Raw genomic sequence first — 25,039 nt, forward strand, 5'->3', positions numbered from 1 at the left:
TTAGGAGACTGATTCTATGAGCTGAGTATTCCATCATGAGTCAACATTTGTATTTTGTAATCTCTCATTTCGGTAAATTATAAATTATTTTTTTGTTGTTCTTACAAGATCTTTTGTTGAGAATTATTTGGTGTGCAAATTAAATCATCTTAAATTGTGAACACTGTTAGTAAGCTCGTGTTTGTTGCTTTCATAGTCTCGTCTCAAGGAACTGGAGCAAGAAGCCCATTTTGTTGCAGGAGAACGGTTTCTTATCACGAGTAATCATCAGCTTCGAGAGGTAAAGCTGAATTTCGGTTCTTTGATAGAACATGCTTCCTATTTAGGGGTTAAAGGGAGATTTATTCTGAGTTTACGAGCATTATTGTATGTGGCTGTCTGAAAAGTACGTAGGTGGCTCGTGTTCTCTCACGCTGAGATTCATCGCTTCAAGGCCCCTGAATCTGAGAGCAGGACCGAGTCAGGACCTACGCATTTGGGAGCACCTGATCGGGGTGTCCTCTTTGGCCGGCTGCTGGCCTCTGTGGTGGTGACGTGCAGGTCCTCTGAGGGCTGGGACCGCTCGCCACGGGACGTTGCCTCTGTTGCAGATCCTGTTTGGCAAGCTGCGGCTGCACCTGCTGCGCCCACAGGACGCGCTCCCCATGACGGGGCTGCGGAAACTCCCGTCCACGTCGGAAGCCGTGGTAAGGTTCAACAGTGTCCCCTTGCAGCACGTCCACACGGCACGCGAGTCCCTCTCAGGCCCCCGGGCTCCTTGTGGTGGACGAGCCTGCAGCAGCTTCCATGGAGCAATTCCATTCAGTCATTTCTTTTTGCAGCAGGAGAGGGGTCCCTGCCCCAAGGTTGCCCTTCAGGTAGGAATGAGGGACACAGGCTTTTACGGTACAGTTTTCCAGTGGCAATAAATTAGGTTGATTTCCTGCAAAGACGATTTGATGGATTTGTCCTGAAAACCAAATTCTTGACCATCTAGTCATGACCTCTTAGTTTCATACCCTCGTAAGAGACTGGAAGTGGGGGAAAGTCATCAGTTGTCTTCTTTCCCCAAGTTTATTTTAGAAAATTTAGCTGTCCTTGTCTTGGGAGGAGTGCATTTTTAAAAAGACAGAGAGTAGGGAGATGTACTCTAATTCAGTGGCAGAGAATGAGTAGATGTTCAGAATCCAGTAAGTGGTGCCCGCGGAAGCCTGCAGAGAGGAGGTTGGCAGCTCAGCGAGATGACCTGCGTTGCTCCTGCGAGTGCCGCCATGCAGGCCCCGGTCCCTCTCTGTGCCTTGTCCCGCTTGGACTCCACCACAGCGGAAGGTTTCCTCCCAGACTGCCCTGTGCACATTGCCTCTCCAGCCCCCACTTTCTGTTCATCTCAGCCCTGGCAGAGCTTTGTGCTTGCTGACTGTCCCCTGACCCGGCCCTTAGTGGCCGGACAGCAGTTACCAAGGGACGCCTCCTCCCCTCGCCCCCGGAAGGACCTCTCCCTGGCGGGACTTGACTCTGATCTCTGCCTGAGTCGTCCCCACACTGGTGAGCAGCTGCCTCCTATGTCCTCAGAGCCGGCAGTGACTCTTCCTTGCTGCTGACGCACCATATCCCGGCAGAAAGGTCTTTTAAAGCCAGAGAAGTCACGGTGCTGCCCTGCCTTTGGCTCTCCACGGCACTCAGAGTAAGACCCCGGCTCTCTAGTGTGTCCACCGCCCACGCCCGGGGGTCTGGGCCCAGTCCTTCCTTCTACCCTGCATGCCGCACTCCCAGCACCACGGAGCACACTTCCCACAAGCTCCCTCCTCAGGCTGGAGGCTCCCTGTGGGTTTTGCTCAGCTGGCTTCTAACTGTCAGCTTAAGTACTGCTTCCAGAAAAACCTCCTTGTCACAGATGACTGTGAGGCCCCCGGTTGCAGCCTCTTCCTTCACCTTGATTTGTTTTCTGCTTATAACTTGCCAAAATGCTGGAGAAGGTGTGGAGAGAAGGAAACCCTCCTATATTGCTGGTGGGAATGAAACGGATGCAGCTACAATGGAGAACCGTATGAAGGTTCCTTAAAAACCTAAAAATAGAACTACCATTTGACGCGGCAGTCCTGCATATACCTGGAGAAAAGCATAATTGGAAAAGATACGTGCACTGTGGTATTCATTGTAACACTATTCACAGTAGCCAAGACATGGAGGTGCCCTAAATGTCCATCCACAGAGGAATGGTAAAGATGATGTGGTCCATATACACAGTGGGATATTACTCAACCATAAAAAAGAGCAAATGGTGACTTCCCTGCTGGCCCTTGTGGTTAAGACTCCTGGCTTCCACTGCAGGGGGTATGGGTTTGATCCCTGGTTGAGATACTAAGATCTCACATGCCATGTGGAGCAGCCAAAAAATTAAAAAAAAAAAAAATATGCAGAAGTCATTAAAATTTTTTTTTTAGGAAAAGAATGAATGAAATAATGCCATTTGGAGCAACATAGATGGACCTAGTGATTATCATTCTAAGTGATGGCAGTGAGATAGACAAATGTCATATCATTCATACGTGGAACCTAGTGTTTTAAAAACGATACAAATGAACTTATTTATAAAATAGAAACAGACTTACAGATATTGAAAACACACTTATGGTTACCAAAGGGGAAAGGGTGGCAAGTGAGGAATAAATCAGGACTTGGGTTGAATATATATGTACTACTGTATATAACATGGCATCCGGTCCCATCACTTCATGGCAAATAGATGGGGAAAAAGTGGAAACAGTGGCAGAATTCATTTCCTTGGTCTCCAAAATCGCTGTGGACGGTGACTGCAGCTGTGAAATTAAAAGACGCTTCCTCCTTGGAAGAAAAGCTATAACCTACCTAGACAGCATATTAAAACGCAAAGACGTTACTTTACCAACAAAGGTCCGTCTAGTCAAAGCTATGGTTTTTCCAGTAGTCATGTACAGATGTGAGAGTTGGACCATAGAGAAAGCTGAGCACCAAAGAATTGAAACTTTTGAACTGTGGTGTTGGAAAAGACTCTTGAGAGTCCCTTGGACTGCAAGGAGATCCAACCAGTCAATCCTAAAGGAAATCAGTCCTAAATTTTCATTGGAAGGACTGATGCTGAAGCTGAAGCTCCAATACTTTGGCCTCCTGATGAGAAGAACTGACTCATTGGTAAGACCCTGATGGTGGGAAAGATTGAAGGCAGGAGGAGGGATGAGATGGTTGGATGGCATCACCGACTCAATGGACATGAGTTTGAGTAGGCTCTTGGAGTTGGTGATGGACAGGGAAGCCTGGTGTGCTGCAGTCCATGGGGCTGCAAAGAGTCGGACATGACTGAGCTACTAAACTGAACTGATATATAACACTGGGGAAGGAAATGGCAACCCACTCCAGTATTCTTGCCTGGAGAATTCCATGGACAGAGGAGCCTGGTGGGCTGCAGTCCATGGGGTCACAGACAGTCGGACACGATTGAGTGACTAATGCGTATATAACACAGATATCCGACAAGGAACTACTGTATACAGCACAGGGAACTGTGCTCAGAATCCTGTGATAACCTACATGAGAAAGAATCTAAAAAAGAAGGAATACATGTGTGTGAATAATCACTTTGCTGTACACCTGAATCTAATGCAACACTGTAAGTCAACTATATGCCAATAAAATTTTTAAAAATAGATAAACTTGCCTAGTTACTTGTTTGCTATTCCAGTAGGATGTAGGCTGCACAGATAAGAGACCTCACCTGCCTTGTTTGCTACGTCCCCAGAGCCAGATGGCCTAGAACTAGCCTTTACTGGGGCTGCTTGTTCACAGAGCGTGGCCAGGGCAGGGAGCAGGACCACCGTGCTGAAGAGTCTGGGTGGGCTTCAGTGCCACATGGCAGTGTGCCCTCGAGTTCCAGTAGTGGTGGGACCTGAGAGAGCCATTGTCCCCTCAGGCTGCCCCCCAGCTGGGGGTCTCGGCCTGATTTATTCTGTGTCTGGGCACCCTCTCCCTCTCCTGTGTTGCTCCCCAACTCTTCCTGACAACCAGCAGCAGAGGAGGAAATGCGATTCTCCCCTGTGTCAAGGTGCTTTCCTGTGGGTGGGATTAAGACGGTGCCCTGCAGTTTTCTTCACAAAGGCGTAGTCAACATGAAGCATATTCTGTTAGTCTTGCTGGCAAAAAGATGGGGAAAAAGTGGAAACAGTGGCAGAATTCATTTCCTTGGTCTCCAAAATTGCTGTGGACGGTGACTGCAGCCAAGAAATTAAAAGATGCTTGCTCCTTGGAAGAAAAGCTATGACCAACCTAGATAGCATATTAAAAAGCAGAGACATCACTTTGCCAACAAAGATCCGTCTAGTCAAAGCTATGGTTTTTCCAGTAGTCATGTACAGATGTGAGGTTGGACCATAAAGAAGGCTGAGGACCAAAGAATTGATACTTTTGAATTGGGGTGCAGCAAGGAGATCAAACAGTCAATCCTAAAGGAAATCAATCCTGAATATTCATTGGAAGGACTGAAACTGAAGCTCCAATACTTTGGCTATCCGATGTGAAGAGCCAAGTCAGTGGAAAAGACCCTGATGCTGGGAAAGATTGAGGGCAAGAGGAGAAGGGGACCACAGAGGATGAGATGGTTGGATGGCATCACCGACTCAGTGGAAGTGAGTTTGAGCAAACTTTGGAGATAGTGAAAGGAGGGCAGCCAGGTGTGCTGCAGGTCACGGGGTCACAAAGAGTGGGACGCGACTCGACAACTGAAAAGTGGAAGTGAGAGTCAGTCATGTCCCACTCTGCGACCCCAGGGACTATACAGTCCTGGAATTCTCCAGGCCAGAAGACTGGAGTGGGCAGCCTTTCCCTTCTCCAGGGGATCTTCCCAACCCAGGGATTGAACCCAGGTCTCTCACAATGCAGGCGACTTCTTTACCAGCTGAGTCACAAGGGAAGCCCAAGAACACTGGAATGGGTAGCATATCCCGTCTCCAGTGGATTTTCCCAATCCAGGAATCAAACCGGGGTCTCCTGCATCGCAGGCAGATTCTTTACCCACTGAGCTACCAGGGAAGCAACAACTGAACGACTTACTTAACTGGGCAAGTTGTTCTATTCTGTGCATTTAGAAAGATGAACCTTCGCTAGGTAACGCTTGCACGTGGTTCCCAATTGAAAACTGAGTCCTCTCCTTCCCTTCTCCCTCCTGTCCCCCGCACCCACCCCACCCCGCATTCACAGGGATGAGACCAGTGGTGAGACGGACAGCCTCGATCAGCAAGTGAGGGTGCAACTGTGAGCTTAGGTGTGGTTCTATTAGACCTTGTTTTTAGTTTCAGGTTCACGGCAGAGTTGAGCAGAAGGTACAGACAGGTCTCATGTGCCCCCTGCCCCTCTGTAACACACACAGTCCCCCTACCACCAGCGTGCCCCACCAGGGTTACGTTTGTTACAGAGGATGAGCCCCTGGTGAGACACCATCGTTCCCAAAGTGCAGTCTGCAGTAGGGTCACTCTCGGTGTCACGTGGGCTCAGAGACGCACGACGACAGGTGTGCACCGTTGCAGCGTCGCGCACAGTGGTGCCGCCCTGAACGTCCTCCGCTCCCCTGCCCATCCTCCCTCCACCCCGGCAACCACTGTGTCCACAGTTTTGTCTTTTCCAGAGTATCGTATAGGAGTTATTTATTATGTGGCCTTTTCAGATTTGATTCTTTCAACTAGCGATATGCGCTTAAGGTTCTTCCATGTCTTTTCATAGCTCATTTCTTTTTAACACGGAGTCCTATTCCATCTATTCACCTACTAAGGAATGTCTTAGTTGCTTCCAAGTTTTGGCAATTATGAATGAAGTTGCTTTAACATTCATGTGCAGGTTTTCCTATGGATATAAGTTTCTGTCTCATTTGAGTAAATAGCCTGATCTTTGGATGGTTTTGTGAGAAATCACCACATTGTCTCCCAACGTGGCTGCACCACCTGCATTCCCACCAGCAGTGATGAGAGTTCCTGCTGCCCCACGTCCTCGCCAGCACGTGGTGGTGTCCGTGTCCTGGGTTTCGACCAAGACCACCCTTGGGACTTCGTGGCCGTCCAGTGGTTAAGACGCTACACTTCCACTTCAGGAGACGCAGGTTCAATCCCTGGTTAGTCAGTTAAGTTCTCACAAGCTGTGTGCCCAACAGTAAACAAGTACAAATTAAAAGTAAAAAGAGTACTCTTGTAGCTGGTTGGAGAATGGATGAAGCCCATTAATAGGCCTTGGCCGTGGTGTGGGCTCCGCTGGCTCAGTGTCCAGGTGCCGGTGGTGAGGTTGGAGCAAGGCAGACACATGCCCAGAGCATTTTGAGAACAGAAGGGCGCTTCTGTACGTGTGAGCTCACATGAGTGTGAATGTGGAGTAATTCCTGGTTATCTTAGTTCTGCATCTGAGCAGGTAGAGATGGCCACTACCCAGGAAGAACCAAGAGAGAAGCGGTTTACTAGGCAAGGGCGAGAGATGTCAAGCGCTCGGTCTTGGACTCGGGAAAACAGGCATGTGCACAGATGTTGACACAGAGCAGCTGGGTCTGTGAAGAGACGTCTCGTGCTGGAGGTGCTCACTTGGACGTCGTCGCCCTGGGGGTCAGCCGTCCACCCTGGCAAGAGCTTTTGAGAATCCCTCGTGCCCAGACCCTCAACTGAGCCACAGAGTCAGAGGCTGGGGGTGCACAGCCCACTCCCGACATGTTTTTGAAGCTCCCCCACTGAGTCCATAAGTAGCCCACACTGATAACCACAGAACTGAACGCTGAGGAACTGCCACGTAGGGGTCAGAGAGAAGAGGCGCCAAGCAGAGGCTGCAGAATAGCCAGAGATGGAAAAGAACGTGGTGCCCGGAGCCAACAGAGGGAGCGTGTGATAAAGCGCTCACAGTGACTGAGGCCGGCACTCTGCCTCTGACAGTCACCCGGCACTGCAGGGCTTCATCCAGGGATCAAACACGCCATTCTTCTCAAGTGTGCTCAGACAGCTCGATTGGAGATACGCAGGGAGCCTGCGGTTAGAGTTCTTTTGTGAGTAAAGTATCAGGATAAAGAGAGTGAGCTGATCTTAAGCAGTTTTTGTGGCTGAGTGTTTTCGTGCACTTTGATCCCCCGAGGGACAGCTTCTCTAAGAAGCCGCAGTGCTGGGTTGCACGGAGGCAGGACTCCTCCGGGGCAGAGCCTGCTCAGAGGACTCCAGTGGTGGCCCTCCTGTTGTGTCCCTGTGGCCGGCCCAGGCTGTGTGTCCCTGTGGCCGGCCCAGGCTGTGTGTCCCTGTGGCCGGCCCAGGCTGTGTGTCCCTGTGGCCGGCCCAGGCTGTGTGTCCCTGTGGCCGGCCCAGGCTGTGTGTCCCTGTGGCCGGCCCAGGCTGTGTGTGCTCAGTCATCTGCAAACAGAGAGGGATGCAGTTCTGGGGCTCACACCAGTGCCTCACAGTGATGTTGCCAGTTCTCCCCTGAAGGGACTTGCAGATTCAAAATGGTCCTGATTCCCTAGCAGGACTTTTTGGTACAAACTGGCAAACCAACAACCAAATTTATATGGAGATGCCAAAAGCTACAAGAGCCAAGATAATCTTAAAAGCACTCTTGAAGGCCTTAGTCTGTTGGGTATCACGATTAACCATAAAGCGTATGGAAAGGGGAAGCGGCTCAGCCGCGTCCCACTCCTTGCAACCCCATAGACTAGAGCCCATGGGATTCTCCAGGCCAGAACACTGGAGTGGGTAGCCTTTCCCTTCTCCAGGGGACCTTCCCAACCCAGGGATCGAACCCAGGTCTCCCGCATGGCAGGCGGATTCTTTACCAGCTGAGCCACCAGAGAAGTCCTTGTGAAAAGCCTTTATGAAAAGACAGTATTAAACAAGTAAAAGAGCAAGCCACCGAGGGGTGGAGGATACCAGTATTTCCACTAAATATAGCCAGCTGAAGGAAACGCTGTCCAGCAAAATGAATTCCTACAAATCAAGAAGAAAAAGTCATATAAGCCAAGGTTTTAAATGACAAAAAAAAATGTACAGAGTTTAATGAAAGGGGATATACAGTCAATAAATATTTGAAGAATGACTTTATTAGTCAGAGAAATACACACTAAAACTACAGTGAAACACCACATTTACCAGAAGGGTTAAAATGAAGACCTAGGAGAACGTGCATTGGCAAAAATGTGGAGAATGAGAACTTCTATGTGCTGCTGCTGGGGACACGCCATGCGTTTACCTTGGGGAGCGGGCTGGTATCATCTCCGCTGCGTGTGGCCGGCGTCTCACCCGCCCTGTGTGCATGTCCCGCAGAACTGTGGACGTGTGTTAACGCAAATCTGCGTACCAGAACGTTCACTGCAGCACTCTTCGTCATAGCCCTGAAGTGGAAATGAGCCCTGTATCCATCGGGGCGGAATGGATAAATAATTGCCCTGCATTCACATAATCCCACTCGGCTATGGGAATAAATGAAACAGTGCTTCACACAACAGCTACTGCTGCTGCTGCTCAGTCGTGGCCGACTCTCTGCGACCCCATGGACTGCAGCCCGCCAGGCTCCTCTGTCCATGGGATTCTCCAGGCAAGAATACTGGAGTGGGTTGCCATGCCCTCCTCCAGGGGATCTTCCTGACCCAAGGATCGAACCAAGGCCTCCTGCACTGCAAGCAGATTCTTTACCACTGAGCTACCAGGGAAGCCCCTCATACAAGGACCAACCTTAACACCGGATATTGAACAAAGGGAGCCACACACAAAGAACACTTGTGCTATTCCATTGATACGAAGTTCAAAAAGTGGTAAAGACTGGGCCGGGGTGGTGGTTACATCTGGGGGAGGGACAGAGACCTCTTTGGGAACCCGGAATGTTCCCTCTGGCAGTACCCAGGCGTGTTCACTTTGTGATAATTTAACAAACCTTGTTCATGGGATCTTGTACTTTCCTTTGTGTGTGTTGTAGTTCGACTTTTAAAAATTAAATTGAAAGCGCATAGTCACATCCCAGCGTTGCCTCCCCAGCTCGGTGCCCAGGTAGCTGTGTCTCAGGTGCTGGGTGTTCCGAGACTATGGAGTCACACAGCTGTAGGCATTTTCCTCATTTACTCCTCTGCGTGATATTTTCATGCCCTGGGTTTGGATTTCAGGGATTCAGATCTCAAGAGGAATCTTCCTTCCAAGCTCGTGTGAAGTGCCTTTTTCTCCCATGTGTACAGTAATGACTCTGTTAGGGGATTAAGACTATAAAACTTGATCAACTGGGTTTATTACAAGTCTTCATTTTGGAAAGTGTGGTCAAGATAGACCATGCATTATCAGGACTTTCTCCATCTGAAAATGAGTGTTTAAACTTAAAATTAAGTGAAGGAATTCCGTTGGTGATATTTATTCTTATTTTTTAGTTAAATGCTCTGCAAGACCTTCATCCATTACCCAGAATAATTTTGGAATACAGGCAGGTAAGTTAGATTTATTTTTTTCTGTAAGTATGTTGGTTTCTGAAGGGGGCCCGCGTGACACCCAAAATCATCACGGAGGTAGCCCTGACCACATCCTGAAGGGACGGTTTGTTCAGGCTGACCCCGTGCAAGCCCGGCTTCCTCTGCGCGGAGGCGGTGCTCCTCACGCCGCGGCGTGCGCCGTGGGAGTTCGAGGCCTCCCACGGAGCCGCCCCTCCCCGGGCTCGCTGTCTCCCAGCCACGCGTGCTGGCTGCTGCGCACTCCCCTGTCTCCGGCTGCCCTCCCAGCCCTCCTGGTTTCTCGCCACACGCCTGGCGTCTGTGCGCTCACGACGGTTGCTGCCACTCACGGCGTGGTTGTTTGCTGCTGTCCTCGTGAGGGCTGGGCAGCCGGAGGGGTGGGTGGCGGTTGCCCCTGAACTAACAGAGCCGCCACGGCGACCCTGGGTGACGGTCCTGCCTCACTGTCCCGTTCTCTCCGCAGCTTTCCTGAAAGAAGCATCATTAGAAGGAGCAGGGCGACATCTTTCTCTGTTAGTCGCTGTTGTTTAATCCTGGGCACCACACAAGGCCATTTCAGGGCCTCCTGGGGTTACCTGAGGGCACAGGCAATGACCCACACCCAGCACGCCGAGAAACATGGCTTTGACACTTGTTCCTCATTTAAACACTTAAACAGAGAAAGTGACCATTTTTGTTTTACAACCTAGGTTCACAAGATCAAGTCCACCTTTGTAGATGGATTACTAGCTTGCATGAAAAAGGTAACTCAAGCTTCAAAAAATATATATATATAGTGATTGGGAATATGAGTTACTTAGACATGAGTTCAGATACAAGTAGAATTTCTTTAAATAGTCTAATACTCTTGAACCTATGAGCCACGATTTTGTTATCATTCCGGTCTACAGCGTGAGTTGACATTTCGCCTTAGAATCTCGTATTCCGGCGGACACTCTGCTGCCACCAGATGCTCTCGCGCCTGCTGCCGCGTGTCCTTTCCACAGTCCCTCGAGGGGGGTGTGGTTTCAGTTCACGCATGAGAAGCCTGCAGGCTGAGGTGCTGTGGCTTGCGCGACGCCACGTGGCAAGGGACAGCCCCCACCTGTCAGGGTAGGGCAGCCCCTTCCCAAGTCCATGCTGAGCCCCCCACAGCATGTCAGCCCACGTGCCCTCCTGCAGCCTCTGCACCAGTCGGGGAGAATCTCAGTCACCCTGACCACGTGCGGGAGTCCTGTAACCCCGAGGACACTCGGGTTGGGAGTTCAGGGCCGTTGGCTCCTGTCTCTCCCAGGCAGCGCTCTGAGAGCTGTGTGCTGTAGGCAGAGACTGGGGGGCCAGCATGTGGGTGCCTCCATGCGGCATCGTCAGAACCTAAACCGATTCTTTCCAACTGATCAAGGGCTCCGTATCCTCCACGTGGAACCAGACGGGCACCGTGAGCGGAAGGCTGTCAGCGAAGCACCCCGTGAGTTAGCGCTGGTGGAGCGCCCGTCTCTGTGTGAGGGTGAAGTTTTGCCTGGATGTGTGGCTGCCTGTGCACTTTTTGTTTCTGAAAGGAGAAAGAAAAAGTGAAGTCGCTCAGTCGTGTCCGACTCTTTGCAACCTCGTGGACTGTAGCCTACCAGGCTCCTCCGTCCATGGGATTTTCCAGACAAGAGTACTGGAGTGGGTTGCCATTCCTTCTCCAGGGGATCTTCCCGACCCAGGGATTGAACCCAGGTCTCCCGCATTGTGGGCTGACGCTTTACCGTCTGAGCCACCGGGGAGATTCTGAAAGGAGACCTCACCTGTTAGACCGTGCGGCTTCCTGCGTGCTGATCCAGCTGTCACTTATTTAGCACGTGCTCAGTTTGTGGGTACTCGGTGGGGGATCGGACTCATAACCCTTGGCCCTGTGGTCCCGAGCCGGTCTGCCTCACTGTCCACCTGCTTGCCCGCCTTGGTTCATCCGGGCTCTGGTTGTACCGGCTGGGGGTGGGAGAGCACCCGCGCACCTTCCTGGAAGCGTAGTCTCCTAATTGGCAGCTTTAACGGAACAAAAGCCTTGCTTGCACAAGGAAGCTTTCAAAGCACTGTCTTCTGTGGGTTTCATTCCCAGCACCTCTTGGGGTCGAGGCCTCTGTTTCTTCAGAGGGAGAGGGGGATACAGCTGAGAATAAAGAAGTCTGTGTTTGGCTCTGGCTTTCAGCATGGAACTTGTGAAAGTGCTCAGCGGAAACAAGAGAGTGTCAGGAACGACCATCAGAAAGTGTTTGGGTTTTTTTTTTTTTTTCCTTTCAGAAGCTTCCCTTTAAATATCAAGACTCGGGACTGTATTTTTCAGAGTTTATAATGTAAGGTATGCAAGTATGCTGTACGGACAGGTCCATTTCACAGGGAGGCGTGGGAACTCCTCGCGGCCTTGGAGGAAGTGCTGAGAGGGAGGCAAGCACCTCCTCCGGAAGGGCCTGGCCAGGCCCTTTGGGGGAGAAACCCAGGGGGTAGGCTGACACAAGCTGCAAGCCATGAGGCTGAGGCTTGCTTCCGGCCCAGAAGCCTGGGAGAAGGGTGTTTCCAGGAGCTCCAGGCCGAGACCGGGCGTGAGCCTTGGGCAGGAACCCGAAGTAGCTCTCCTACCAAGACTCCATAGGCCCTAAGGGCCTGAGTGAGGGCTGGGAAGTCCATGGTCCCTGGGCCCCGGGTCCCTTGGTGTGGAAATGCAGGGCTACCATATTTGTCTGGTCTGAACAGGTCACGGTGGGGGCTGTGAAGTGGACAGTCCAAGGCCAAGTCCAGGACCTGAGCTTCAGCAGATCAGCAGCGTCAGGCAGAGCCAAAGCCAGAACGAGGTCGGCAGAGGAGGGGCCATTGGATGTTGGCCCTGGTGTGATAACTGGCTTCATCGGCCAAAGCAGTGAGGGCAGGTAGCCCCCGGCTACTGACGTAGGTCCTATGCCTTCCTGATACGATGGGTTTGTAGGCTTCTCCCTGCAGATGCCACCCGGAGTGGGAGGGGCATGACAGAAAAGTCAAGGAGGAAGGCTGGGCTTGGAGGACTGTTGGTCCTTTGCTGAGTGGGTGCTTCTCCCCACGTCTAAACTGATGATGGAAACACCTCTAGTCCACGTATTCATTCAAATACCTTCAGCTTCAAGTGGCAGCAAATCAGACTAAATTGGCCTCAACAATCTCAGCATACCTGACTTAAGGAGTTCAAGGAAGGGCTGGCTTCAGGCAAGGCTTGGTCTAGCAGTCAAAGTCAGATGGGCAGTCCAGTTTCTGTCCCCCATCTCCCAGCCTCTCTTTCTCAGCATCTTAGCAGGTCTTGGGGATACTAGCTTAGTTTCTCTCCAGTGGAAATGAGCAGTGTCTCTCCATGCCCCTTCCATGAAAGGAGGAGGGAACACCTTTTGCAGATGCCCTCAGCAAGTATCTCTTTGCATCTCTGTCTGGAATAGCCACTGGTCTATTGAGCTAGTCACTGTGGCCAGAGGACAGGCTCTTCTGGCTGAGGGAAAGTGGGGAGGAGGACCCTCGTGAAAATCGGAGTGCCATTTGCTAAGGAAAAGGAAAAAGAGCTGTGAGGCCCAAAGCAAGTGGCAAGATTATGGTATTTTTCATGTTCTTAGCAGAAATAAGGGTCACAAATTTTAAATGTACTACAGAAGTTTAATTTAACCAGTGTCTCTTTGAATGTACTAGAAAGGGATACTTATTACTTATCTTTTCGCTTCTAGCAGCGGATGTTCTAGCCTGCCTTCCAGTGTGCCAGTTGTTCTTACGTTGTCGTTTGGTGAAGAGTCTCAGACACTTGCCTTCAGGCTCAGACCGTGCCCCAGGAAGAGTCCTGCTCTCCCTGTTCAGTGTTTAAGCCCAGTGCTCCTCTGTGCCTACCGGATGTTACAGTGGCTCGTTTGGAATAATCGAGCCTTGCTCTTTCCATTGTTGGTGTGTGAATTTTTCAGCTTTGCTTATGAATATCCCTCCCACGTGATAACATTTAAGTGAAAGTTGCTCAGTCGTGACCAACTCTTTGCGACCCCATGGACTATACAGTCCTTGGAATTCTCCAGGCCAGAATACTGGAGTGGGTAGCCCTTGCCTTCTCCAGGGGATCTTCCCAACCCAGGGATCGAATCCAGGTCTCCCACATTGCAGGCGGATTCTTTACCAGCTGAGCCACCAGGGAAGCCCAAGAATACTGGAGTGGGTAGCCTTTCCCTTCTCCAGCGAATCTTCCCAATTCAGGAATTGAACCGGGGTCTCCTCCATTGCAGGTGGATTCTTCACCAAACTGAGCTATCAGGGAAGCCCTGATATCATTTAAATATCTATCAAAATATTTACTAGCAAGATTTTCATAAATTAGATAATTATGGCTAAATCTGCATCACTATTTGAACCCAAATGAGATTTTTAAACCTCTTTATTTTGTTATTTTAGTGACTTATTACTTTCCTACTCTTATTTGGAATAAAAGGTCTGTTGCTTCATGGTCCTTGGAGGAGTCACAGCCCTTCCACGCACCTGCCTTCATGGGGCCCTGGCGGGTGGAGGTGATTAGGGGCAGGTACCACCAAGCCGTGCACACTGCTGATTTTTGTTCTATTCAAGCTTATCTTTCAAAGCACTGGTTGTGACCTGCAGCTGAACAGACCTTCAGAGGCAAAGAGCCTGCGGGGAGAGGAGCCTGTTCTTGGAGTCACGCTGCCCGACGCCCTGTGGCCGCACTGGGCCCGGCCTCCCTCCTCTGCTTGGCAGAGGCTCAGGCTCTCCCTGGTGGCCTAGCGCTTGGCCCGCTCCAGGCTGCCCTCACTGTCCCCTGCTGGTGGGCTGGTCTGTCCTTCCTCCCCAGGCGGCTCCGTCTCCTGTTCCCCTGGGGGCGGGGCGTGGGGCGGGGCTGGTTCCTTCCCCAGCCCCCGCCTCCTTGCTGTTCTCACCAGCCCCACGCCCCTCCTTCCTCCGACCCCGTGCACAAGCCCCTTCCCCACCGGTAGTTGCCCTCTCTCATGCTCAGACTCACATTTCTCTTTACTTAGCTTTCCTTCAGATCTCTCAAAAACAAAACAAAACAAAACAAAACAAAACAAAACAAAACCCACCGAGTCGCAGTCCCTGTCTCAGCCCCCTGGTCCCGCAGGCAGGACTGCTTGTCGAGCTGAGCACCAGCTCCCTTGGGGTCCGCCTCCTGGTCTCCTCTCCCCGCCTCCCCACCCCACTCCATCCCCCAGCCTCCTGCCCCAGCCAGGGAGCCTCTCGGGTGCCAGCCCGATGCTCTTCAGGCCCACCTGCGGCCAAGGCTCCCATGCTGAAGTCTGGACCCCCGCTTCTCCGCCCGCCTCCCTTCTTGCCTCTCCTCGCTCACTCTCGTTCCCCAGAATCGCGGAGCTCGTGCCTAGCAGACCGAAACCTCTGCCGTCGTGGAGCCTGGGGTGGAGGGCCCGAGACCGACAGCAAACAGGCTCAACTAGTCGCGGTGTGGGAGGTGATAAACACTGGAGAACACAACTCAGGGGCGGGGCGGGCCGAGAGCACGGGAAAAGGCGGCATTCCGGAGCAGCGCTGACGGGGCAGGCGACAACCGAAGGAAGCCCGCCCTGGAGGCGCGTCCTGGGGAGCCCAGTTCTTCATTTACCCCAGCAGCCCCCGGCGGGCGTCCCACACAGCGCTCAGAAGACTGGGGAGCCGCTCCACTGGAGAGCAGGGCAGAGGAAGCCGGCCCGCCCTGGATTATCCGAGGGCGCTGCGGTCCCCGCGCCTGGGCGCCCATCGCCTCCGCGGCTGCCTGGAGTATGGAGCCTGCGCGCCGATGCGCCAGCCGCAGGCCTGAGCGGCGCGGCTGCCTTCTCCACAGGTCAAACCGGACCCTGTTTTTGGCATTTTTGCTAAAACAGCTGCTGACTTTCTGACAGATGCCAAAGGAGAGACTTCAGATGCCACCTCTGTACCTCGCCTGTCGCTGAACGTGGACTGAGGGCTGTTAGCATTGAGTTTTTCTAGATCAGTTCTCTTATTTTTCTTACATGTGCCCGAGTCCACTGTGAAGACAAATGGGGGGCGAGTGCCCAGTCGTCACCCCTCCAGAGCAGCAGGCGGAGGCTGAGGAAGGGACTCGCTGCAGAGCCCCGGCACTTCCCGCAGGGGATCTCCGCGACCTGGAGACTCTGGCGGGGTTTGCCACACAAAGGACTGGAGGTGGTTTTCATTCATTTCAGTGTCCACATTAACAGCAGAAAATGCTATGCCCTACAGGAGAATGAAGTCCCACTTGCTTTCAGTTTCCATCGTTTCGGCACCTTTCCAGACATTCCTCCTGACGTGCGGTCGCGTCCGCGTGCCCCATCCGCTGCACCCACTCTACAGTGTCCCCGAGGCCCACGGCCCAGTGGACCCGGCAGAGTGACATGGTCACCGATGGCGGGAGCCAGGTTTCTCGTGTTGGAGTAGGGAGGACGCTGGAGTGCTCCACGTGGTGGTGGACAGAGTTGGAGACAGCAGGGTGGACTCCCATTTAACTCCATGCAGACACAGGTGGTCACACGCAGACACCTTTAAACACACACGTCTCCTTGTCCTGTCAGCCTAGAGCGCCCAGAAGCAGTGAGACCTCTGGCACAGAGCGCACCTGGCACCCAGATCTCACGCCCGCTGGGCCATAGAAAAAGCAGGGCAGTTCCGGAAAAACATCTGCTTCTGCTTCGTTGACTACACTAAAGCCTTTGACTGTGTGGGTCAAAACAAACGAAAATTCTTCAAGAGATGAGAATACCAGACCACCTTACCTGTCTCCTGCAAAACCTGTATGCAGCTCAAGAAGCAACAGTTAGAACCAGACATGGAACAGCAGACTGGTTCCAAACTGGGAAAGGAGTGGTTCAAGGCTGTGTATTGTCACCCTGCTTATTTAACTTCTATGCAGAGTATATCATGTGAGATGCCGGGCTGGATGAAGCACTAGCTAGAATCAAGATTGTGGGGAGAAATGTCAATAACCTCAGATATGCAGATGACACCACCCTTATGGCAGAAAGTGAAGAGGAACTCAAAAGCCTCTTGATGAAAGTGAAAGTGGAGAGTGAAAAAGTTGGCTTAAAGCTCAACATTCAGAAAACGAAGATCATGGCATCTGGTCCCATCACTTCATGGGAAATAGATGGGGAAACAGTGGAAACAGCGAGAGACTTTATTTTCTTGGGCTCCAAAATCACTGCAGATGGTGACTGCAGCCATGAAATTAAAAGATGCTTACTCCTTGGAAGAAAAGCTATGACAAACCTAGACAGCACATTAAAAAGCAGAGACATTACTTTGCCAACAAAGGTCCATCTAGTCTAAGTTATGGTTTTTCCAGTGGTCATGTACAGATGTGAGGGTTGGACCATGAAGACTGAGTGCCAAAGAATTGGTGCTTTCAAACTCTGGTGCTGGAGAAGACTCTTGAGAGTTCCTTGGACTGCAAGGAGATCAAATCAGTCAATCCTAAAGGAAATCAACCCTTAATATTCATGGGAAAGACTGATGCTGAAGCTGAAGCTCCAGTACTTTGGCCATGTGATGCGAAGAACTGATTCTTTGGAAAAGACCCTGATGCTGGGAAATGTTGAAGGCACGAGGAGAAAAGGGTGGCAGAGGATGAGATGGTGAAATAGCTTCACCAACTCAATGGACATGAGTTTGAGCAAACTGCAGGAGATAGTGGAGGACAGGGAAGCCTGGCGTGCTGCAGCCCATGGGGTCGCAAAGAGTTGGACATAAGTGAGTGAACAACAACAAATCCTGTTTATAGTTGCATAAAGAATAATAAAACACCTATGAATAAGTTTAACAAAGGAAGTCAATTTGCACATCCTGAGATGCAGCCCCTTGCTGGCCGGGTTCGCCTTTGGCTGCTGCAGAGCTCCCTGTCTCTATCCACACCAGCGGTGTCCACACCGGGGCTGACCTCCACTCCCCTCCCCTGGCTCTGTCGCCTGTACCCTTGCCGTCGGGTCCGTGAACACTGCCCCGGGAGTCAGCTTTCTCGGGACACCACCCCTGTCACTTCATCTCTGTCACTGCAGACGGACGTGAGGGCTGTGCTCAGGAACTCGATTTCAGAGAGAGCAGCCTAGAAAGGGGAAAATAAAAAGTGACTGTCCAGGGCAGAACGTAGCAAACATCATTTCAGAGCAAGGTCCATGTCAGCAGTGACGGGTCTCACGCTGACAGCAGGCAGCCTTGACCTGCCGGCATGAGAAGGGCACTTATCTCGGAGGCCTCCCTGCCGAAACCCGCAACCCTGGTCTAACCACGAGAAAAACAACAAGCAGATCCAGCTGAGGGATGTGCTGCCTGACCAGCCCTCAGAACAAGGTTATAAAAAACAAAATCTGGGAAGCTGCCACAGCCAAGGAGCTGAGGAAACCAGACGACCGAATGTGATGCGGGGTCCTGGGTAGGGTCTTGGGGCAGAAAAAGGACTTCAGGTGAAAACTGGTGAAATCGAAATAAAGTATGGAATTAGTAATAATGTATTGATGCTGGTTTCTTAATTGTGTCAAATACTCTAAAAACATAAGATGCTAGCAATATAGGAAACCCAGTGAGGGGCCTATACTGTGTTCCTAACTCTTCTGTAAGAGTGTTCTACAATAAAATGGTTACTTTTATTAAAAAAATAATTTACCTTGATAGAAGATTTTATAGAGTTTTTTATGTTCTCCATCAAAATATTCTGGTTCTATCTTTAACAGCTGATTTAATTTTAATAACTGTTATCTCTAGACATATTTGGGACACTTCATAAAAGCAGTTCTGATTGAAAGTAATTTGTTTTTTCTTATTTGGTGATTGTACATTCCACTAGTCTCCAGTCAGCATTAACAACATTTTTATCTGGCTTGTTTTAAGATTAACTTAAGGGAACTAAGCCTTAAACTCTTCTTTCCCTGCAACTTGACAGTGAGAGACGGTGTTCAAGGTTGAGGTTCTCTGCCAGAGTCAGATGCCAGAGCTTCCCTTCTGCTCACCGTGGGCAGAGCGGCTTCCATGTAATAACAGAAAAGAAGACGCCATTTGAGATGAGCGAAAGTTGCCTGGGAATTGAGCTCACAACTCTCAGCCGTGGTGGGGGAGAAAAAAAAGCTATACCCTTCAAGCCCCTTCTTGGCATGACATATGATCAAAGGACAAAATATACATTTTAACTTTCCTTAAAATGTTCAAACTATAGAGTGTTATATAGTGTGCTATAGTGTATAAAGCGTGCTATATAGGTTACATATTTAGTGAAGTTTCTATTATTTTTATTGGGCTTCCAAACTGGTGCAGTGATAAAGCATCCGCCTACCAAGGCAGGAAATGAAAGAGACCCAGATTCAGTCCCTGGGTTTGGAAGATCCCCTGGAGTAGGAAATGGCAACCCGCTCCAGTATTCTTGCCTGGAAAATTCTTTGGACAGGGGACCCTAGCGTGCCGCAGTCCATGGGGTCACCGAGAGTCGGACACTGCAGTGAGCACTCACTGGTATTTGATTATTTGTTATATTGTAAAACAAAAAGTAGCACTTAATTATTAAAAGTTTCCTTTATCTTTATCTAAAGGTAATCACATTTCTGCTTTCTCAGGACAAATAAGCTTCTTTAATCCCTCTTTCCGTTGGTAAAGCCACTTTCATTAAGCTGATGTTTTCTGGGCCGTGGAAGGGAAATGACTTTAGGAGCCGAGTCCTTGCTTGCCGGATGAGCCTACACCGAGCTGTGCTCACCAAGAGCTTTTAGCCTAGCGTGCTAGTTACAGTCTGGTCTGATCCCAGTTTGACATGCTATTAGTCAGAGAACATATTTTGTTTTATACAATTACAGACCTTGACATTATAATTTGATTTTGTAGATCTTCTTCTATTAACTTGAGAAAAGTCTGTTGCTAGAAAATTAAAATGTTTTAATATGAAAGAGTGTTGAACTTTTGTTGAATGCGTATGTCCTGTTGTGGTGATGATGTGTTTTTGTCCTTTATCCTACTAATCGGGTGTATTATATTAATTTTTTTGCATTTCTGAGATAAATCCGCATTGGCTGTGTGCAAAACCCTTTTTGTGTGTTGCTAGTTTCAGTGTGCTAATATTGACTGAGGACCCTTGTGCCTGTTTATGGAGGATGTTGTATTTGGTATCTGGTTTCAGCATCAGGATAACACGTCATAGAATGAGTTGGCAAGCTCCTCACTCTGCCATTCTGGAAGTACCTTTCATTGCTAACTTTTTTTGAGAGTTCCTTTTTTTTTGGCCGTACTATATGGCATGTGGAATCTAGTTCCCTGAACAGGGATTAAAACCCATGACCCCTGCATGGGACGGCAGAGTCTTAGCCACTGAACCACCAGGGAAGTCTGAGAGTTCTTTATATGTTTTGAATCCAACGTGATTTGAAAAAAACAAAAGTAAGTTTGATGGAGTCCAGTTTTTCATTGTTTTCTTTATGGACCATGCTGAAGGGGTATATCTAAGAATTCTTTGTCTAATGCAAGATTACAAAGATTTTCTCTTAAATTTTTCCTCTAAAAGTTTTAGAGTTTTGCATTTTACATTTATATTTATAATCCATAATTTATAGAATCAGCTTGTTGATAGCTAAGAAAAATACTGCTAATATTTTAATTAGGATTGTATTGAATTTATAGATCAATTTGGGAGTCATTGGCATATTAATGTTGAGTGTTCTAATCCATGAACATGGTATATCTTTCCATTTATTTAGGACTATTAATTTTCTTTTATCAGGATTCTGTAGTTTTCAACATACAAGTTTATACCTGAATGTTTTGGGGGTGCTGTTATTAATACAAACGGCATTGTGTATTTAGTTTCAAGGTGCGATTGTTCATGGCAGTGTGTAAACATAGGATTGCTTTTTGTATGTCGACTCTCCATTGATGCCTGGGTCTACCCACCAAAGCCGTGCTTCAGTGTTAGTTGTATTAAGATCGATACACATATGCATAGTACATTGGCGTTGGTTATTTTGTTAGTGTTTAATAAAATGTGACACATTTTAGGGGCTTCCTTGGTGGTCCAGTGACAAAGAGCTCCCCATGCAGGGAAGCCAGGTTCCATCCCTGGTCAGGGAACTAGATCCCAGATGCCGTCCCTGAGAGTTCAAACGCTACAGCTAAGACCTGGGGCAGCCAGGTAAATAAATACAGTTTTGGTTCTTCCAGTTTACTGCTACCAACCCATCTCTCTCCACCCTCCTCATGTGTGTGTGTTCAGTCATGTAACCCCATGGGCTGCAGCCCACCGGGCTTCTCTGTCCATGGACTTTTCCAGGCAAGAATACTGGAGTGGGTTCCCATTTCCTTCTCCAAGAAAAAAATATATTTTTTAAATGTAACACATTTTAAATACCATTAAATGATTCAGATTAAGAGAAGATATTTCAGCTAAAGCAGTTTCCCTTTTATTATTCGCAGAATATCCAAGGTATCTCCAAGCACCCAATTCAGATAACTAAACCTCAGAGTTTTAAAGGTAACACATTTCTTTTTATTTCACAAAAATCTTGAGCAACGTTTTTTTTAAAGCCTAGAAATGTTTGTAATTGTGTTTCTATCTAAGTAACTGCTTTTCTTTCCTGAAGTTCTTTGTATTTGCGTGACCAGGATTTAAATATACAGTGAAAAATAAAACCCAGCTCAAGTGGCATGACCCCTCCCCTCTAGTGGTTTCTAAGTGAAAGTGGATGATAAATTACCAAAACTCAGCTCAAGTGGCACGACCCCTCCCCTCTAGAGGTTTCTAAGTGAAAGTGGATGATAAATTACCCCGGGGAAGAGGCTCCCCTCCCACTGCCTCTCCCCCACCAGCTTCCCAACAGAGAAGAGACAGACGGACAATGGAGCTGGCTTTTATTAAGGTCTGAAAATTACTGGACATGTTTGTAAAAGCGTAGTCACACTCTTCTTTGTCTCGATCCACTCCACTGCCATGCGGGTGATGACATTTCTAAAAAAGAAAAGGTCAAGTCTGAGCAAAGCCGGGTTCTGTGGCCTGTTCCCAGTAGACTCCTGCCCCCTTGGATTCGGGAACTGCTGCTTCCAGAAGGTCGAAGCCAAACAGTGACGTGCCATGAGCTTCAGGGACGTGCATGTCGCTGTGTGTGAACAGAGCTCCTGGAGGTGGGCAGCAGCTTGGCCTCCGCCAGCCCTGCACCGCACATTCCGCGGGGAGACCTTCCCCAAGGAGGCCTCCTATTGGTGAGGCGCAGAGGGCCAGTGCGTGACCTTTTCTTCACTGAGAATTCTAGACAGAACAGGAAATTTTAACAGCAGAAAATCTAGTTTGCTTTCAGCAGTCTTATGATGTTTTAAAATTGCATTAAGAAAAATCAGGAAAATACTCTTCTGACTTCCGAGTGATGTTACAATAACTGTGTGTGAGGAATAGCTATGAATCAGCTCACGACCAGTTCACCAAGTGCTCTTGAACTCATAACGATTCAGGTGAAGAGGACGAACTCAGCATCTCCCCAAGGACGGCGTTCGTTTCATCCGAAGGCCACACCTTCCTGGCAGCAGGTACGTGCCGGTAGACACACCGTGCCACTGGAGCCCACCTTACGTGTTTCACATGTTCAAATGCTTAGAAATTGAATGATCCAAAGGTGCTTACAGAACTCACTCTCGAAGGTGAACCCCGAGGCAGATATTTACATGAAGCCGAGGTTTCTTATGCCCAGTAGGCGAGAGCAGCTCTGCCTCCCGGGCTTCTTCACGTGACTGCACCTAGAGCCCAGATTCCCTGCTAGGCCCCCCAAGTCCACCCCCCCCCTCTGTTGCGTCCCCCCGGTGCCGCTTCCCACTCTGCCCTCAGCCCCAGCGCCAGCCCCGCACGGAGCCTTCTGCCCCGGTGTGGTCTTGCTCCCTCCTCCAGCCTCCTTGCCTCTGCTGCCTCGTCCCTTCCTCGATGACACGGAGCCTCCTGCCCCGGTGTGGTCTTGCTCCCTCCTCCAGCCTCCTTGCCTCTGCTCCTTCGTCCCTTCCTCGATGACACGTCACAGCACCAACCTCCCCACACACACTTACTCTGGAACCTCCTCCTCTTGCTCTGTCTTTCCTGTTTCATTGCTCGCCTTCCAACACACCAAATAATTCACCCAAACCGTCTCCCTCTCCTCGAGTAGAAGCTCCACACAGGAAGGGACCGTCATCTGTATTGTTCACTAGCATACCCCAGGCACACAGCCTGGCACAGAGAGAGCCCTTTCTGAACCTCTGATGTTCTGATGACTCGATCAATGAGTGCGGCCCCCTGGAGGCCTTGCCAGCCTTACAGAAGAGGTCTCACGGACCCTTAGCCCCAGGGATGGCCAACAGCCCAATGCCCAGGGGCCTGGCAGGTGGGCCGTGGCCGTGCCGACCTTGACTCCCCTCCCTGTGGGGAGGGGAGATTGAGGTTGCCTGGGCTGTGTGGCAACAACGAGGCATGTGTGGATAGGTTCTGAATTAACGCAGAGCTCTGTCTGACAGACTTCTCGCAGATCGAATTGCGCATTCTTGCACACTTATCTGGGGACCCAGAACTTTTGAAGTTATTCCAGGAATCTGAGAGAGATGATGTATTTTCCACCCTGACTTCACAGTGGTAAGATATACGCGCTCATAACAGTATCAGATCCACAGGAATGCAGGCATGATTTTAAAAACCTGAAGTTGGTCCAAACCTGTTTTCAATAAGAATTATGTTTTTCTCTAGTAGTTTAATCTTTTTGAAAAGAGTAGATAGCTAGGATGCCAAGTGTCTCCTAAGTATGAAAGAGGTGGTTGTTCTTCAGCTCCAGAAGGGGCGTAGATTGCTGAGGAATGTACCAGAAATATCACAAAATCAAAAGTGAAAGTCACGCGTGCCTCCAGATGAGTGTCAGTCGGAGAAGACAGAGCCCAGGGCCTGCAGGCAGCCTGGCGGCGACCCTGGCGTTGCCTCTGCGCCCTCAGCTGCTGTTTGGGGCAAAGCAAGCCTGCACTCAACTCCTGTTCCTTCTCAATGCTGGCTCCTTCTTGCTTTTTCGTTTTGCCTACTTAGGCTTTTCTTCTTTCAGTCTGAAGCCAGGAACTCCTCCCATCTAAGGCGATGAGCACCTTTCTTGAGGATGCAGTTGTCCCGAGGTCCAAAGTCAGCAAGAGCAGGCTCAGACCCTGCCCGCCCCTCCTGCCCACCCCCAGCTCAGCGGCTCTCAGAGGCCGGGCGGACCCGGTGCTGCCAATCCCGGAGCTGCTCCCCTCCCGGGCTCCCAGGGAAAGGCCCTTCTCCTTAGTGTTCCCTGTGTGCTCTTTTAAAAAGTGTGATAAATTCACATGCCATGAAGTCCACCCTTTTAGAGTGTACAATGGAGTGGGCTTTATATGTTCACAAGGTCTGGCAGCCACCTCACTGTCTGATTCCAGAGCATCTGCATTCCTTAAAGAGAACCGCCCAGGAGTCAGTCCTCACCCTCGTCCCCGTGGAAAGCATTTGTCTGCTTTCCGTCTCTACACATTCGTCTCTTCTGGGCAGTTCACAGTAATGGAATCATACAGAGCATGGCCTCTTGTGGCCATCGCCTCTCACTGAACGTGACGTTTCCAAGGTCCATCCATGTGAAGCACGTGTCAATACTGCATTATTTTTTGTGGCTGAATAATATTCCTTTCTGTGGAATAATGTATTCTGTGTATATATATATATATATATATAAAATTATGGACGAGAATGGAATTATGGAATATATATTATATATATATACTAATATATATTAGTATAAACAGGCAAATAATATTCCATATTCCATTTATTTATCCCTTTATCAGTTGATGTATATTTGGGTTGTTTCCACCTTTTGACTGTTATGAATAACACTGCTGTGAGCATTCATGCACAAAACTTTATGTGGAAATATGTTTTCATTTCTCTTGGATAGATACCTAGGAGCAGAACTTCTGAGTCATATGGTAATTCTATGTTTAACTTTTTAATATTGTGGTAAAATAACAAAATTTATCATCTCAACCATTTTTAAATGGTTTTAAATTTGTATCACAGCAGTAGCAACTATATTTAATTTTTTGAAGAATTATTGAACTAGTTTCCAAAATAGCTGCACCATTTTATACCCCACAAACGGTGCACAGGTCTCCAGTTTACCCGCCTTCTCGCCGGTACCGTTTATCTCGCTTTTTTATTCTAACCATCCCCTTGGGTGTGGAGTAGTATCTTTGCTTGGTTTGCACGTCCTTGATGACTGCCGATGTTGAGGATCTCGTCTTATTCTCTCTCGTGTCTCTTTCCCTCTCCTACACCTTTACACAAACCCACCTGTGTTTTGCTCACCACAGCTTTCTCTGTGCTTCTTCCCAGAAGACACACTTTCTTCCATTTCAGTTTCTCTCCATAAGGATATAAGCAACATAGAATTTTCAAGGCATGGAATAGAGTTAGTAATACCCCTTTCCCTCTCTCCAGAGGTGTGCAAAGTCTGAGAAGAGTGTTTCTACCTAGGCAGGAAGAGTGTTTTGCTTGCCTGGTTCATGTTTGAGCTTCACTGCCATCTGGGTGTGTTGGTGGAATGGTGCCCTGGAGTTGTCCTTACAGTGTGTGAGAGAATCTGTCTGTGATTCAGG

General features: G+C 49.4%; 1 protein-coding gene across 1 annotated transcript in view; it reads left to right on the top strand.

Moving 5' to 3' along the window:
* The window catches only part of POLN (DNA polymerase nu), a 155,891-nt gene that overhangs the window by 66,734 nt on the left and 64,118 nt on the right, over positions 1-25,039 (top strand). Inside the window, exons 11-18 of the mRNA XM_055587429.1 lie at positions 197-280; positions 591-683; positions 9,371-9,427; positions 10,138-10,191; positions 10,830-10,895; positions 20,858-20,915; positions 21,887-21,961; positions 22,913-23,027. Of these exons, the coding sequence (XP_055443404.1) occupies positions 197-280; positions 591-683; positions 9,371-9,427; positions 10,138-10,191; positions 10,830-10,895; positions 20,858-20,915; positions 21,887-21,961; positions 22,913-23,027 (602 nt within the window). The remainder of the gene's footprint in view (positions 1-196; positions 281-590; positions 684-9,370; positions 9,428-10,137; positions 10,192-10,829; positions 10,896-20,857; positions 20,916-21,886; positions 21,962-22,912; positions 23,028-25,039) is intronic.

Source organism: Bubalus kerabau, chromosome 7, assembly GCF_029407905.1.
Source record: "Bubalus kerabau isolate K-KA32 ecotype Philippines breed swamp buffalo chromosome 7, PCC_UOA_SB_1v2, whole genome shotgun sequence".
Classification (NCBI taxonomy): Eukaryota; Metazoa; Chordata; class Mammalia; order Artiodactyla; family Bovidae; genus Bubalus; species Bubalus kerabau.